Source organism: Bubalus kerabau, chromosome 15 (assembly GCF_029407905.1).
Source record: "Bubalus kerabau isolate K-KA32 ecotype Philippines breed swamp buffalo chromosome 15, PCC_UOA_SB_1v2, whole genome shotgun sequence".
NCBI lineage: Eukaryota > Metazoa > Chordata > Mammalia > Artiodactyla > Bovidae > Bubalus > Bubalus kerabau.
Window position 1 is genome coordinate 15,314,264 of NC_073638.1, and position 17,237 is coordinate 15,331,500.

A 17,237-nucleotide genomic window follows, 5' to 3' on the forward strand; every position below is an offset into this window, starting at 1 on the left:
TCTGTGAGAGGTGTCATCCTCAAATTGCAAGAGCTGGGATGGTAAAGCCGAGAAAGAGAATAAAGTACTACAGGATCCTCCACTCATCAGAACAGCTAACGTTCTGATCACAAAACTGGACACACATGGATTTCCTGCCTTACTCACGTGTGAAGTAAGAAGCCCCTTTTTGCTGTTTGTACTTTTTGGATCATGTCTTACTACTCTTTCTAACATCTTCAAGAGCATCCTGAACTTGCAGGTTAAATGACAGACTGGCACAGTCATGACCACCCACCCCCTCCAATGCCTCCTGCCAAATCTTCTCATACATCAACCAGAAAAGTACACTCTGGTCCCCTAGCTGAGTCAGTTACATGGTTAGGATGGAAATGCTACCCTGCTTACCTCTGTGCTGCGGCCCATGTCAGCACTGGCCGGGGTGCCTTCACCACTCCTCTCTGCTACCTGTGTCCTACCTGGGGGCCCAGGCCTTCCTCTAACCTCACAGCTCCCGTGTGGGGTGCTCTTCTTTGGACTCCCAGATCCATTCTCCACTCTCTTCCATCCCCTGCTCTGTGTCCCAGGGACCCGATTTCTAGGGACCACATCATCTGAGCTCTCCTGCCCTCTGGCTTCTGACTGGAGCAGCCAATGGGAGGAGAGAAGACACGATTTACTCCCTTGCTTCCTCCAAACTCCAGGAGACAGTGAAGGACAGGGAAGCCTGGCTTGCTGCAGTCCATGGGGATGCAAGGAGCTGGACACGACTGAGTGACTGAACAACAACCTCCCCACCTGGCTGTTGCAGTTCTGACTCTAGCTGAGTTTCTCTGCAGTCACAGCTCTTACCAGGCTCCCTGCAGGCCCCATAGGCCTGGGATGGTGAAAGCTTCCTGCAATAACCAGGCCCTGGGTACTTGATCATATCTTAACGACTTCCTTGTGTGCATGCATGCATGCTTAGTTGCTCAGTCGTGTCTTACTCTGTGATCCACAGACTGTAGCTTTCCAGGCTCATCTGTCCAGGGGATTTCCCAGGCAAAAATACTGGAGTGTGTAGCCATTGCCTTCTCCAGGGGATCTTCCTGACTCAGGGATTGAACCCAGGTCTCCTGAATTGCAGGCAGATTCTTTACCATCTGAGCCACCAGGGAGCCACCAGCCACCCTGTTGACTCCCTTAATTCTCTGCAGTTTCTTCACTCAATTCTTAAACTACTTTGAAAGTTCCATCTGTTTCCTTCCCAGACCCTGGCTGATACAGCCTCAGTAAGATCTTTCCCAAGACCCCAATTCACGCAGTCCTGGGGGATCACACCCACCTCAAGGTCTTCTGGAGGATGAATCACACATGTGGTTGGTACACAGGCTAGGCTGTGTTGAACAATGAGGGTCCCTTGAGTAGTCTAATCTGGCTGCCCACTCTACACTCAACCACTAGCTCTGCCAACCGTGTCAGCCAATGCACCACACTCAACTCTTACGTCTAACTTAACCTAGCACTTATTTCTCCTCACATGACCTCTCCTACCCACCTCCTTACCAGGCATAACGAAACAATAGCCAATCTGACCAGCAGCCTACCAGATGGCTTTATTGGATTCTCGATCCAAGAAGCTCTGAGCCCAACATTGTCAGGGTGGGGAGGTTGCTGGATGGCCTTCAGGAAGGCCAGGCTGACCCACAGGAAAATGGAAGAGCTGGTCGAGAGAGAAAAGACAGAGGAGGGTGGGAGAGAGATCCTGAAGGCTCTGTGGGGGACCACTGACTTTCCAGAAGCTTCCCGGTTCTGGATCCTTTGAGGCCTGTGTGTACCTCTGTTCCTGTGCCTGTGAACTTACCAGTGATTTCTGACGACAGTTCTGCCCTTCCTTTGAATAAGCTTGGGTAAGTTTATGACTCATGCACCAACAAGCCTGAAACCTCGGGAGTCCTACTCTTACGAGAACCCAAGAGAATCAAGGCAGGGACCTTGCAGACCAGGAACTGTCTAGATACCTGGATTAAGTCTTGGGCACAAAGGAAGAGACATGCCTTGGTTGCAGAAGTCTGGGAATGGATAAGAGGGGCACCTGCGGGACTGAGAGAAGGCACTCCTACTACATTCTTCAGCAGAGGAGAGCATCAGTGGGCAGAGGAGCACAGAGGACAGAGCGGGAGAAGCTGAACCCAGAGGAAAAGCTGAGACCAGTCACGGGCAAGGTGGCAATGAAGCAGGGCAGAGGGAGAAAGGGCATTTCAGCAGGAGAATGGAGACATATTACTGAAATGTCTGACCTCAGGGTCAGACCTAAGGACATGGGAACCCCCATCCTGGTTGTCTCCAAGGAAGGCATGATCTGGGAAGCAAAGCTTTCTTATTCATCCCACATGCTTAACATATGTGTATTGAGTATGCAGACACAATGCAGAGTCATCCTGAACCTTCCTAACTCATCCACAGGGTGGGAGTCTTAGTCGCTCAGTCGTGTCCGACTCTGTGACCTCATAACCGGCCAGGCTCCGTTGTCCATGGGATTCCCCAGGCAAGAATACTGGAGTGGGTAGCCATTTCTTTCTCCAGGGGATCTTCCCCACCCAGGGATCAAACCCGGGTCTCCTGCACTGCAGGCAGATCTTGACTGACTGAGTTACCAGGGAGGCCCTCATCCATAGTGTAGGGGTGATTTATGAGCTCTGGGCCACAGATGGGGACCCGGGCTCTGTGAGATTCAGCCACCCGGTCAGTAACTAACAGAGTCAGTTGTTGTTAAGCTGTGTTGCTCAGCTGTGTCCGACTCTTTGCCACCCCCTGGACAGCAACATGCCAGTCCTCCCTGTCCGCCCCCCATCTCCTGGACTTTGCCAAAATTCATGTCCATTGAGTTGGTGATGCTGGGACAGAGCTGGGGCTCAGCCCAAATCATCTCACTACAAAACCCATCTTCTGAATGACTCCATATGCCCAGTCCTTGCCCCTTCCAGTGGGGCATTTCTTGTCTCTGATCCACTTTCTTCACTAGGTAAAAAGACATCTGAGGGCAGGGACTACGTCTCGTCCCAGGCCTGTGTCATGGACTCCTATTTCTGGGCTTAGACCCCAAAACTCAATAAATGGTTGTGACGCCAACAATAATAAAGACACTACTAGAGGAATCAATCAGCAGCCTGATGTCTGGGGACTCTTCCTTCAGGATGTTAACATTCTCCCCCTGCTGCCCAGGAATGAAGAGATGAAGGTACAGATAAACAGGGTGAGCTTGTTTCTGCCACGGAAAGAAAGTGAAAGTGAAGTCACTCAGTGGGGTCTGATTCTTTGTGACCTCGTGGACTGTGGCCTACCAGGTTCCTCCGTCCATGGGATTTTCTAGGCAAGAGTACTGCAGTGGGTTGTCATTTCCTTCTCCAGGGGATCTTTCTGACCCAGGTCTCCCCCATTGTCCATATACACCCCAAATCATTCACAGAAAGCAAACTGAAGATAATCTTTCATCCGTGATTGGCTGTGGCCACATTTATTATGTAAATGAGTGAGAGGAAACTCCCAGGCTCTGATTGGCCTGGGACAGGAATGGAGGGGCAGAAGGCCATCCAATATTGAGAGCAAAAAAGCAAGAGCAGTGATAAGCCGGGTCAATGAGCTCCCCGGGTGCAGAACTGCAGCCTGTAAGGTCCCACTGTCAACTCAATAATGTGTCACTTTCATCTGAAAACTGGGGAAGGCTCACAGCCAGTCTCCACACAAGACTGAAACTATGAGATGGCCCTGCTCCAAAGCTAACAGGCAAAGTGCTATCTTTATCTTCAAGTTCATGAGGGAGGGGGACCTGATAGCCCTTGGGCCCTTTGCTCTCACATCAGTTCAGTTCAATCACTCAGTCGTGTCCGACTCTTTGCCATCCCATGGACTGCAGTATGGCAGGCCTCCCTGTCTATCACCAACTCACTCAAACTCACGTCCATTGAGTTGGTGATGCCATCCAACCATCTCATCCTCTGTTGCCCCTTCTCCTCCTGCCCTCAATCTTTCCAGGATCAGGGTCTTTTCAAATGAGTCAGTTCTTCACATCAGGTGGCCAAAGTATTGGACTTTCAGCTTCAGCATCAGTCCTTCCAATGAATATTCAGGACTGATTTCCTTTAGGATGGACTGGTTGGACCTCCTTGCAGTCCAAGGGACTCTCAGGAGTCTTCTCCAACACCACAGTTCAAAAGCATCAATTCTTCAGTGCTCAGCTTTCTTTATGGTCCAACTCTCACATGCATACATGACCACTGGAAAAACCATAGCCTTGACTAGACGGGCCTTTGTTGGCAAGGAAAGGTCTCTGCTTTTTAATGTCTAGGTTGGTCATAGCTTTTTTTCCAAGGAGCAAGTGTCTTTTAATTTCATGGCTGCAGTCACCATCTGCAGTGATTTGGGAGCCCCCAAAAATAAAGTCTCTCACTGTTTCCACTGTTTCCCATCTATTTGCCATGAAGTGATGGGACCAGATGCCATGATCTTCGTTTTCTAAATGTTGAGTTTTAAGCCAACATTTTCACTCTCCTCTTTCACTTTCGTCAAGAGGCTCTTTAGTTCTTCTTCACTTTCTGCCATGAAGGTGATGTTATCTGCATATTTGAGGTTATTGCTATTTCTCCCAGAAATCTTGATTCCAGCTTGTGTTTCCTCCAGTCCAGCGTTTCTCATGATGTACTCTGCATATAAGTTAAATAAGCAGGGTGACAATACACAGCCTTGACATACTCCTTTCCTGATTTGGAACCAGTCTGTTGTTCCATGTCCAGTTCTAACTGTTGCTTCTTGACCTGCATTCAGATTTCTCAGGAGGCAAGTTAGGTGGGCTGGTATTCCCATCTCTTTAAGAATTTTCCAGTTTGTTCTGATCCACACAGTCAAAGGTTTTGGCATAGTCAATAAAGCAGAAATAGATGTTTTTCTGGAATTCTTGCTTTTTTGATGATCCAACGGATGTTGGCAATTTGATCTCTGGTTCCTCTGCCTTTTCTAAAACCAGCTTGAACATCTGGAAGTTCATGTACTGCTGAAGCCTGGCTTGGACAATTTTGAGCATAACTTTGCAAGCATGTGAGATGAGTGCAATTGTGCAGTAGTTTGAGCACTCTTTGGCATTGCCTTTCCTTGGGATTGGAATGAAAATTGACCTTTTCCAGTCCTGTGGCCACTGCTGTGTTTTCCAAATTTACTGGCATATTGAGTGCAGCACCTTCACAGCATCATCTTTTAGGATTTGAAATAGCTCAATTGGAATTCCATCACCTCCACTAGCTTTGTTCATAGAGATGCTTCCTAAGGCCCACTTCACTTCACATTCCAGGATGTCTGGCTCTAGGTCTTATATCAAGAAATGATTTATTTGCATCTGACCTCAATCCTCCTCATGGAGAAGGAAATGTCAACTCACTCCTGGAAAATACCATTGCCTGGAAAATCTCATGGACAGAAGAGCCTGGTGGGCTGCAGTCCACGGGGTCGCAAAGAGTCAGGCACCACTGGGCAACTAACACTAACACTTACTCAATCCTCCTCAACCTGTTGAAGCTTAAGGCCTCTTGTCTTTAGCACAAAAGACAGCATCTGCTTCTCCATGTTGTGTCACCAACAACCTCTGAGGCTAGTAAGTCTGCCCCCAGGCAAAATCATTTCCCTTTCTTTGACCTCTCCTCCAGGCTTTTGTGGGATTCCCTGATGGCTCAGACAGTAAAGCATCTGCCCACAGTGTGAGAGACCCAGGTTCAATCCCTGGGTTGGGAAGATCCCCTGGAGAAGGAAATGGCAACTCACTCCAGTACTCTTGCCTGGAAAATTCCATGGATAGAGGAGCCTGGTGGGCTACAGTCCATGGGGTCATAAAGTCAGGCACGACTGAGATTTTTCTTTCCAGGCTTTTGTGAACGTGCTTTTCTTCAAGCTCCTCTAAAGGTGAGACTGTTAGGCAGCGGTGACGGAACACCAGGTTGGAAACGAGATCCCTTCAGCTCTGTCACTTAGAGCTTGTTACTTCAGGCAGCCCAGGGTTGCCCCAGGCCCACTCTCTTCTTAATGTAGAGGATAATACTTCCTCTACTCAGCAGGGTGAAGAAGGTATTATTTCAGGCCACCTGTCAGTTATACATGACTTTAAAGTTGTGAAAGAAGAAGGTGATGAAATAGACTTTGCATTTTGAGTCCCCAGGCCTTCTAAATATTTATTACGTGCAAATGCTTCATGAGACCAACTGTTTATGCTTCTGTGCAAATCTGCTCATCAAAAGTCCCTTTCCTCTCCCACTCCATGCGGGTGCTGATTGTTTGAGAAACTAGTTAGACGTGGCTCCCCAGAATCCAAAAGGATGCTAATGCTTGACCAGAAGAAAGGATGTGAGAGTGCACAGGTCTCTCTGTATGTGATGGAAATTTCTGGAATGTTACACACACACATTCATACACACACCCATACACACAAACTGTGAAGACTGGCTATCTGTTAGAAGCAGGATCTTTTTCTTTATATACTTCCAAAATGCTCAGAAATTTTTTTTAACCATAAGCACATGATTACTTTTATCATCCTGCTGCTGCTGCTGCTAAGTCGCTTCAGTTGTGTCCAACTCTGTGTGACCCCATAGAGGGCAGCCCCCATAGATGGCTCCCCCATCCCTGGGATTCTCCAGGCAAGAACACTGGAGTGGGTTGCCATTTCTTTCTCCAATGCATGAAAGTGAAAAGTGAAAGTGAAGTTGCTCAGTCCTAAAAAGGCCTAAATATAAAGAACCACCACAACACCACTTTAAAAAAGTTCCTGGAAATTGACTGTAGGTCTCAGTCTAGGGTTGCCATGCGCTAAGAGGAAGAAGACTGCACAGTTTTCAGATTTCACTGCCAACGTTCAATCCATACCTGCTGAGTGCTCAATATTCAACAACATTGACTAATAAGCACACACTCAGGGCTGGCATCGTGCTAGACCAGGAGTTGGCCAGCCGCAGCCTGTGCACCAAATCCAGCCCACCACCTGTTTCATAAATAAAATTTTCTTGGAACATAGCCACGCTTACTCATTTATGCATTGTCTGTGGCTGCTTTGTGCTAGAAAAGCCGAGTTGAATAGTTGCAATAGAGACCAAATGGCCCCAAAGTCTAAACTATTTACTCTGTGGCCCTTTACAGAAAAGGTTACCAGCCTCTTGTGTTAGGATGGTGAGTGCAACAGGCCCATATCCTACACGCATGGAACTCAGAGGCTAGTCAGGGGCACCCAGTCATACAAATAAATGTACATTTGTGCCATGCTAGCAAAGAAAGGTGTGTTTGGTACCTTTAGAGTATTATTGACAGCTGATGGCTTCCCTGGTGGCTCAGATGGTAAAGAACCTGCCTGCAATGCAGATCTGGGTTCGATCCCTGGGTTGGGAAGATTCCCCTGGAGAAGGAAATGGCAACTCACTCTAGTATTCTTGCCTGGAGAATCCCATGGATAGAGGAGCCTGGCGGGCTACAGTCCATGGGGTCACAAAGAATTGGACACGACTGAGTGACTAGCATCTCATTGGCAGATGACGTAGTTGGGAACGTCATGGAAGACAAAAATGTCCAGTAGGTACAAAGACCCTATGATGCAAGAGAAGACAGAAATTAAAAACAACAACAAAAACAAAACAAGAAGAAGCCAAAGTGGACAGAGGTTAAGGCCTGGCAACGTGTGACAGCAGATAAGGCTGGGAGGGGACTGGGAGGCCGACCACACAGGACTCTGGAGACCCCGATAAGGACTGTATCTGAAGAGAAATGGGGAAACCTTGAAAGGTTTCCAGTGAGGTCGATGGAGACAGGATGAATGTTTTGAAAGACTGACTTTCAGATGAAGGAAGGCTAAAGGAGACCCAGGCGGGATGGGTCAGCCAGTTGGGAAGCTGTTTTACAGAGACCTGGATGAAGATGTAGCAGCTTGAACCTCAGGGTACAGATGGTAGGGCTTAAAGGGGTGAAGTCTGTCTAGAGAGGCCCAGAAGCAAGGCCATCAACCATCCAACTGGTCCCACCTGGCTGTGAAGGAGGCGTCCAAGGTCATCACGGTTCCATGGTTTCAGATACAACAGAAATATTCAATAATGAGAAAAGATCTTTCTATGGTTCATAAGCCGACTTTTCCTTTCTCTGTGCTTCCTGTGTGTTCTGAGACTGTGGTGGATGCCAAGTCTTTCAGATGCATAAATAGTGGCCATTTCCTCACATGGTTCCTGTTCCATCATGCCTCCTGGTCAATTCAATCACCCCTAAAATGAAGGTGCAAGTCAACTGGAACATGTAATTTAATTTATGTCTTCAAGCCCTAGTTCAGTCATCTATTTACTCTGAAAAAGAAGAAGTACTCGTTTTTCAATTTTGATTAAAAATATAAAATGCCCTCATTTGACCTCCTTTGAATGAGCTACACGTCTGTCAGGCACTGGGTCAATAAAAGCATGACTGGAATACTAAATGGTGCTTCTATTTTGGGTTCACTCGAAGAGTTGGTTTCTTTCTTATGTCTCCTTCCTTTCAATGGCCAAATAGTTACGTCAGTAGGCAATGAATTATTGCTTCATATGTGTCAGGTTCTATGGAACCAACAGGCTACAGGACCACTCAGAAGTTATGATATGCAACTTGAAGGAAAAGACACTGTTGACCAAACAGGAATCCTGGGAGCAAGACCAGATCCCTGGCAATGAATACTACTGGCAAGTGGGAGTATTTATCTTCTCATATTTCCACTTGTAGAGCTGTCAGTTTGAAAGGAAGAGGAATTTGAAACCCAACAAGCAAAATCTTTATTCCTCAAGGCAAACTCCATTTAATCACCATGAATTGTAACTGAGATTTCCAGAACAGTGTGTTAGAAGCCCAGCCAGACAACATCCAAAGAAGTGGATTAATTCAGTAAAATGAAAATAACACATCAGTCCATTGAGAATCCGGAGAGAAAATACTGACATTGTCATTAGAAAGCAGCATGACATAGCAAAAAGAGAGCTAAGAGCTTTGGAGTGAGGCAGCATAAGCAGCTGGCAAATTTAACCTTGGATAAGCTATTTAATGCTTCTGAACATCAGTTTCCTAAACCACAAACCATGGATCATAAGACCTAGAGTTGTTCTATGAATGAGCTAATTTGTGAAGATCCTTGCACACAGTAAGGGATTAATAAATGATAGTTCCTTTCCCTAAACTTCCCAAATTTAAGTCTGGACTGAAAGAATGGTGTACATATCCATCACACTGGACAATTCCAGGACAAAGAGTCACTCAAGTGTTCTGCCAGTTCAGGGCAACCCTAACTTGCTCCTGAGAGCGACCACGAATCCGATGGAGACACTAAATTCAAAGATGAAGAAAAAGCCAGAAAAGGAGAAAAAGGCAGCAAAGGGGAGAATGTGTGACTCCTGTTTTTACTACCTGCTAAGAAGAAATTGTGAGCAACTGACTGTGGAACCAGCCCTGTGAGTCAGGCGCTGCCTGGCACTTCTCGGGCTCGGCACAGGAGCTTGGAATGCAATTGCTCACTGTTTTCTTTATGACAATACATCTTCTGGTTGCTCAGGACAGGGAGGGTGGAGGTATCTCTGGCCTCTGTTTTGTTTAGGTTTTTCCAATCACCTATATCCATCCACCCATCCATCTATCTTCCATTCACTGTCTCTCACCAGATACCTTCTGAGAGCCTATTATGTGACTGTGGGACACACACCAAGCATTTGAGAAGATACGCAGATGGATGTTTCAGGACAGACATGCAGGGTTGCAGGAGTTACTCCAGCATTCCATTCGTGTGCGTGTGCGTGTCTGTCTAACACCTATTAGAGGAAGACGTTAATAGTGTACACATTACTATTAAGACCTCAACATGTTACAGGTTCCATGCTACACGCTTATATGTGTTATCTTGTTTGTCACAACTACTTTATGAAGTCAACATTGTTATTATCTTTAATGGACAGATCAGAAAAATAGGACTGGAAGAATTTGATTACACAGCTTGTAAATGGCAGAGCAAGGATCCGAAGTCAGATTTCATAAGGAGGAAGAAAGAATCAGCAATGTCCCGTTTGCTGAGCCCCTTACCCAGAGATGTCAGCGCATGATATCTTCTTTGTATCTGTTCTCTGACACAATAAAAAGAGGGCTGGTGTTAGAATGAATGAAACAGTGCATCTAACAGCTTCAGAAGATACCAGCAAAAAGGTACTGATGGAAATGAAAGATTAAAGACCTAACTGAGGTTCTAGCTGTGACGACTGTTCACGTACATTTACTAAGATCTGAAACATGACTTCACTGGGCCCTTTAGGAAAATACTTTTGCCACTGACCAAAATATCTGCTTTACTCTGGAGTCACTGACACCTAAACAACATTCACATGGCCAGATATGTGCTCCCACTTGTTCTGTGACAGTGGGGAAAGAGAAATGGGGTAGAAATTAAGATTCCCGTGTGAAAGATGTACTGGCGGCTCAAGACAATAAAGAACCTGCCTGCAATGCAGGAGACCCAGGTTCGATCCCTGGGCCAGGAAGATCCCCTGGAGAAGGGATGGCTACCCACTCCAGTATTCTTGCCTGGACAATCCCACAGACAGAGGGGCCTGGCGGGCTACAGTCCACAGACTTGCAAGAGTTGGACACAACCGAGCAACCATACTTCCACTTTTCATGAAAGATGAGAATTAAAGTCCTATGACCACTAAAGCAGTGGAAACCACGGGAGGTCAAAAATCTCCACAGTAAAACAAAAGAGCTCCGGACTAGGAGCAACTAGTCATGAGTTCGAATCTAAGCTATGTGACCTTGGGCACAACAATTAATTAACCCCTCTGAGCCAGTTGCTTCATATCTACAATGAAGAGAATAAGATCTACCTCACAGTATTTTTGTAAGACTAAATAAGTTTAGGCAGACTATAAAGCCAATTCCTTCCAACAGTCACTTTTGTAAAATGACAAGGGCTTGGGGACTTCCCTGGTGGTCCAGTGGTTCATGGGTTCGATCCCTGGTCAGGGAACTAAGATCCCACATGTCGCATGTCCAAAAAAAAATGTTTAAAAAAGAAAATGACAGGATCTTATACGTTGGCTTCTAGTGTAAATTGACAAGATCCTTTGCAAAGACATCACTAGTACGTTATCCAAAAATTCTTCCATTAAATGGAAATAAGTTGAGCGGCTAAAAGGTCGAGGCTCCCTGTACTAAACCAGAACCCAGTCCTTAGTTCTGACTGCAAACCCTTCAGATCATTTCCATCCTGCTAATAGGCACACACGCTATCCCATCTCTTTCTTGCCTTCTCTCCATTCTCAATTTAAAGGTGACCATATTCCACATAATACCCGCAACACCCCTATGTCGTCTCTGCTTCCCTTTGAAGTTCTCATTATGTCCCTCAGAAGGCCCCTCAAATGTGGGGCCCTGTTATATGACACCAGTGCTCGTGGTGGTTTAGTCGCTAAATCTTGTCCCAGTCACTGGGACCCCGTCGACTGTAGTCCGTCAGGCTCCTCTTATCCCAGGCAAGAATACTGGAGTGGGTTGCCATTTCCTTCTCCAGTTACATGATGCTAAAGAGAGCTAAATCATTTGAGGTAGTTCCAAACACCAGAGCTAGAACTGGTGGGGTGGATTTAGAGGAAGGTTCCAGCTCTGCGTATGGAATATGCTTGGAACAGTGGCGGCTGGCCAGCTGGGAGGCAAGCTTCTAAAGCAGGCAGCTCTCCACCAAGAAAGCTCAGCAGAATATCTCACCTCCTGCTGCTTGACTGAACCCCCGAACATCACATGATTTTATCCAGAACTTACTGAGTGCTTTCTAATGTCCTAGGCATTAGAAATGCAAGTATGAGTAAAACGCGGCCCTCAGCTCTCAAAAGCTCACACTGGAGAGACAAACTCATGAGCAGGTAGTTATAAAGCAATGTGTATGTGCGTGTGTGTGCACACATGCATGCTCAGCCATGTCCAACTCTTTGCAACCCTAAGGACTGTAGGGCTCCTCTGTCCATGGGATTCTCTAGGCAAGAATACTGAGTGGGTTGCCATTTCCTTCTCCAGGGGATCTTCTCAACCCAAGGATCGAACCTGTGTCTCCTACATTAGCAGGTGAATTCTTTCCCACCGAGCCACCAGGGAAAGTGAAAGTCCCTCAGTCATGTCCTACTCTTTGAGACCCCAAGGACTATAAAGTCCCTGGAATTCTCCAGGCCAGAATACTGGAGTGGGTAGCCTTACCCTTCTCCAGGGGATCTTCCCAACCCAGAGATCACGCCCAGGTCTCCTGCATTGCAGGTGATTCTTTACCAGCTGAGCCACAAAGGAAGCCCGAGCTACCTAGGAAGCCCTTTATAAAACAATGTGGTAAATACAAAAATAGAGAAATTATAGGGAATGCTGTGGGGTGGTCTAACTCAGGAGGTGGCCCTCACTCAGGTGGGCTGTTCTTTCTGGAGGAGGTGACACTGGACAGTGTTAAAGGATGGAGTAGGGGAAGCAGTGAAGGGCGAGACGGGGGCAGTGTAGGACGGATGTTCAGGGTGAAAGGACTGAGCGTGAGCAAAGGAACAACCGTGACCAACAGAATGGTGTAGGGGAGGCTCTCCAGGCAGCTGGATAATGCTAGAACAGTCTACAGGAGTGGGGATGGGTGGGAGACAGGCTGGAGCTGCAGACAGGAACCTGGGGAATGCAGGCCTTGTAACCTGCATTCTGCAGCATGAACTTTGCCTGGAGGCAATGGGCAGCCAACACCCTAAAGGTTCTAAGTACACAGGTGACTGAATTTCCATCACCTTGGATTTAGGAGGTTTTCTTTTCTTTTCCCAAAGGGAGACTGCAGGACAGCTTTGAGAACTGCTACCTTGAACTCCGGGAGCCCCAGGGTCAGAACAGCCCTCTTGACTCACCACCGAAGGCAAACACCCAGTTCCTTTGGTCCCTGCCTCTTCCTCTTCTGTCTCCTGGGCCTCTTGGTAATGCTGACCTCACAAAAAAGTGACATGGGCACTAGGTGACTCAGCGTTACAGAGCGCTTGGAAGCTGCCAAAGTCTGCGTTGAACCCTGAGCATCTTTCTGCAGCAGGCACGCTGGTGGGGAGGCAGGCCTCGGGGAGGCAGGTTTGCTGCAGTGAGCTCCAGGGCCCGCCAGCCTTGTGATCTGGCAGCTTCTCCCCCCTCTCGCCTTCCTTGCCTTCCACTTAATACCCACTGGCTGCTGGCTGACTTGGCCAGACACCGTTGGGAAGGGACGGGCAGCACAAGCCCGCCTTGCAGATGAAAGCATCCTTTTGGCTGGGTCAGCCACCAGACCACTCCCACCTCTCCAGGAGGGGACCCTGGCCTCCTGGGCTTTTCTGAACTGCTGCACCTCCTACTTCTCAAGCTGCCCCCTCCCCATCCCTGGGCTTCCCCGATGGCTCTGCAGGTAAAGAATCTGCCTGCCAATGCAGGAGATGTGAGTTCCATCCCTGAGTCAGGCAGATTCCCCTAGAGAAGGGAATGGCAACCCACTCCAATATTCTTGCCTGCGAAATCCCAAAGACAGAGGAGCCTAATGGGCTCCAGTTCATGGGGCTGCTAAGAGTTGGACACGACTTCATGACTAAACAACAAAAACCTCCCACCCCACCAGCTCCTTCCTCCTTCCCCATCCTATTTTATCCCCCAGACCTATTCCTCACTACCCAGGGCCCAGAGTCTCCACTGCCTCCCTGAAAATCCTGTCCATCTCTTCTCTCCTGAATGAGTCATGTTCCTTCGGGCTCCTTCAATAAGTGCCTAAATGCCCCCCACCCCTCAAACTTCCTTGATCACTCCATTCCCAACCCCTCCCTTCCACCACTCCCCTTCAGTCTGAGCACAAGTTGACCGTCATCTGCCCCCGGTACTGGTTCAGCTGCTCCGACCACTCCCTCCACACGAATCCCTAAATCAGCCACAAACTTCCCACTAAGCATATTTCCTCTGCTGGGAATGTCCTCATCCCTGTCTCCATTCTGAACGTCCTTCTGGGCACAGCGCAAATCTCACCCTGACCCAAAGGCTCTCTCCTCTCACCTCCAAGACAGATTAAATCTAATAGGACTTTGCTTACCTTTTTAAACAGAGGGTGTTTGGCTTATGTTATAATAACAGCTAGGGCTGATGTATCAGGCACTCCTCAGAGAACCTTGTATAGAGTAACTCATTTAATTCTCAGAATCACCCTGTTATTACCTCTAAGTCAACCTGCCCAAGTTTACAGTGAGCCAGTGGGAGAACTGAGGCTTAAACTGAGGCTCTAATAAGAAGCAAAGCCACCTCTCCCACCCAGGAAGCCTTTGAATCTTGGAGTCTCCCTCTGTTCCCTTGGCACACAGTGGGTGACTACTAAATGTGAGAGTTCTGGGTTTAACTGAAATTTGTTCAGCATGCATCCTGGTACCTTCCCCGCATGTATGTTCTGGCTCCCCGAGCCATCCACGAGATCCTTAGGGAGACAGGACCAGGTCATCTATTTTCTTCACAGGCCTGCCATCAGAAGCATAATGGGGAGTTGGGGGATCCTCAGAGAGCTCTATGGGTGAAGATGGGGGCAAACTAACTTTGGACTAAGGTATGCCTTGAAGAGTGAAAGTGTTAGTCACTCAATCGTGTCTGACTCTTTGTGACCCATGGACTGGAGCCTGCCAGGCTCCTCTGTGCATGGAATTCTCCAGGCAAGAATACTGCAATGGGTAGCTATTCCCTTCTCCAGGGGATCTTCCCGACCCAGGGATCGAACCCGGGTCTCCTGCCTTGCAGGCAGATTCTTTACCATCTGAGCCATCAGGGAAGCCCCAGTGTATGCCTTAGAGTATCTAATTTACCAAGGCTTTTTCACAAGCCTGAGTTCATCAGCTGGATGTGGAGAAGGTAAAGAGGACAGAGGTGCAGACGGCCTGAGATCTGGTCAAGGTCTTCGAGCTAGAAATAGCTGAGTGAGATGATAGAAATTACAACCCAGGGCTCTGAATAAAACAACAGAAAGTCAGTCCCCTGCTCATGGTGTGGTCCTGGGCAGCTGTGGCCATCAAGAAGGGGTAGGCTGATGTAAATCAACTGTACTTCAATGAAAACATTGGAAAAAAGAAAAAGATCAAGGTCAGCCAGTTCTTTAAAAGAAAAAAAAAAAGGGTGGGCTGCGTGTTCAGCTACCCCCTCCCCCCATGGATGAAGTGCCCTTGGTTGCTGGGCAGGAGAGCCTGACCCGGACTTCTAGACAGAGGCTGGCTGAGCTGACTAGGGCAGAATGTGTTAAGGCAGGTTCAGCAGGACCTCTGGGGACCTCTCGGAATGTTGGGTCACTCTCATCAGACAGAACCCAAACCCCCTGAGAGACCACCTGATTTTCCAAGCGGTCTGATAATATATCAGTAGCTATAAATAAAGAGTCAGGAAAAACTGGTTTGTCCCTCCCATTAGCTGGACGCAGTCAATGGTTGCCTACTACTTGTAACTATCCCATCCCATTTCTAAAACATCTGTATCTTTATTTCACTGTCCTAAGCTCAGAGGGTGAAGAATCTGCCTGCATTGCAGGCGGCACAGGTGACGCGGGTTCCATCCCTGGGTCGGGAAGATCCCCTGACGAAGGAAATGACAGCCCACTCCAGTATTCTTGCCTGGGAAAATTTCATGGACAGAGGAACCTGGCGGGCTACCGTCCATGGGGTCGCAGAGTTGGACAGGACTGAGTGCATGGCACAAGCCAACACAACTTCAGATGGGATATACTCAATGTCTTGTGCAGAACGGAAGGCTTTTCCGGCTCATGTGGCTTCTGCAGAAGAAAAGCTTTTCCCTAGAAGGAAGACGGACCCCATCTTTCCGCCAGTTTGGCGGCCTCTCTGAGCCTTCATCTACCCACCCATCCCGCAGAATCCTGGCAACAACTTGTGAGCTCCCAGCCCCCGCGTCCTGCAGATCCGACTGATCTCCTGGGTCACCGTCTCACGCTCCTCACAGTTCAGGAAATGAATGAGACACTGCAGATGTCTACGCTGTAGAACCACTGCCTACTGGGAACCTCGGACCCTTGTAGCTTCATCTCAGACTCGCAGATGGCCGAATTCTGGCCCGCGGAGTTGACAGGGGACTAAGCAGGCTGTAATTCCGGGGGCCCGGCGGGGAAGGTCGGAAACCCGGGTCTCCAGATCCCGGCATCGAAGCCCGGGGCCGCCGTTCCCCCCACGCCCCCGACAGCTCGCGGGAGCTGCCAAGCACCCTGCGAGGCCAGTCCGGCGACCCGGCTCGAGAAGCGCCTGGCTTACCTGCGGCTCCACCAGCCCGCGCGGCTCCGCGCCCAGGGGCGCTGGGCGCGCGGCGCGGAACGCCGAGTACACCGGGATGCGGTGCTGGGTGCTGTACAGGGTGGCGAAGCGCTCGGCGCCCTCGGAACGCTGACAGATCCTCACGTGGGCAGCGGCCGCCGGTCCCGCAGGCGGGGTCCCTGCGTAGAAGAAGCGGTCGCATTCGCCGAAGCCGGCCTCCTCCTGGCGCACCAGCCGGCCCTCCAGCAGCCCGGCCAGGGCGAGGAGGCCGCCCAGAGCCAGGCAGCGCTCGGGGCCCATGGCGCGTCTGCGGGCCGGGCGGGCGGAGCGCGAGGCCGCACAGCTTCGCAGCCGGGAAGTCGGAAGCCGGGCGCGGCGCGGGTGGGGCGAGCTCGGCCGGCCGGGGTGGGCGGCCCCGGCGGCGGGGGCGGGCCCGCGTCCCGAGGCCGCGCCCCCCTCGTGCCCGCCTCTCCTAAGACGCCGGCTCCCGCCCGCCTCGGGCTGGGCGCGCGGGTGCGGGGATGCCAGCCCCGTCCCCCCGGGGCGGCCCCGCACCTGGCACCGCCTGGACTCTGCCGTCCGAGTTCACAGGCTCCGGGACGCGCGCTGCCCCGGCGGAAAGGGCTGAACCAGGTCGGCTTCATCCGGGGAAGCGGGGACCGTCCCCGGGGCGCGAGCCTAGAAGCCTCCGGAGACAGCGCGCCCCAGGGATCCTCAAGGATGCCAAGAGGCGGCATGAGATACCCACAGTAACTGTGGCTCTTTGGGGCGAATGGGCAGAGAGCCCCCCGGTGAAATCCGATACAAATCAGTCTCCCGCCTTCCCAGTGGAAGTCTTCCCATCGGCCCGCGCATGGACATAACTCAGAGATGAAGTTTTAGCAGGTCAGAAGCGGGGACACCCAAGTTAAGAAATCCTGTTGTAGGAAATTCCTAACCTAGGTAGACACTTCAGCT

The 17,237-nt window shown here is 49.5% G+C and overlaps 1 protein-coding gene across 1 annotated transcript in view; it reads right to left on the reverse strand.

Moving 5' to 3' along the window:
• ENDOD1 (endonuclease domain containing 1) overlaps positions 1 to 16,940 on the reverse strand; it is a 36,402-nt gene extending 19,462 nt beyond the window's left edge. The window contains exon 1 of the mRNA XM_055547742.1: positions 16,281 to 16,940. Within this exon, the coding sequence (XP_055403717.1) occupies positions 16,281 to 16,580 (300 nt within the window). The 5' untranslated portion in view covers positions 16,581 to 16,940. The remainder of the gene's footprint in view (positions 1 to 16,280) is intronic.
• Positions 16,941 to 17,237: the final 297 nt, after the last annotated feature.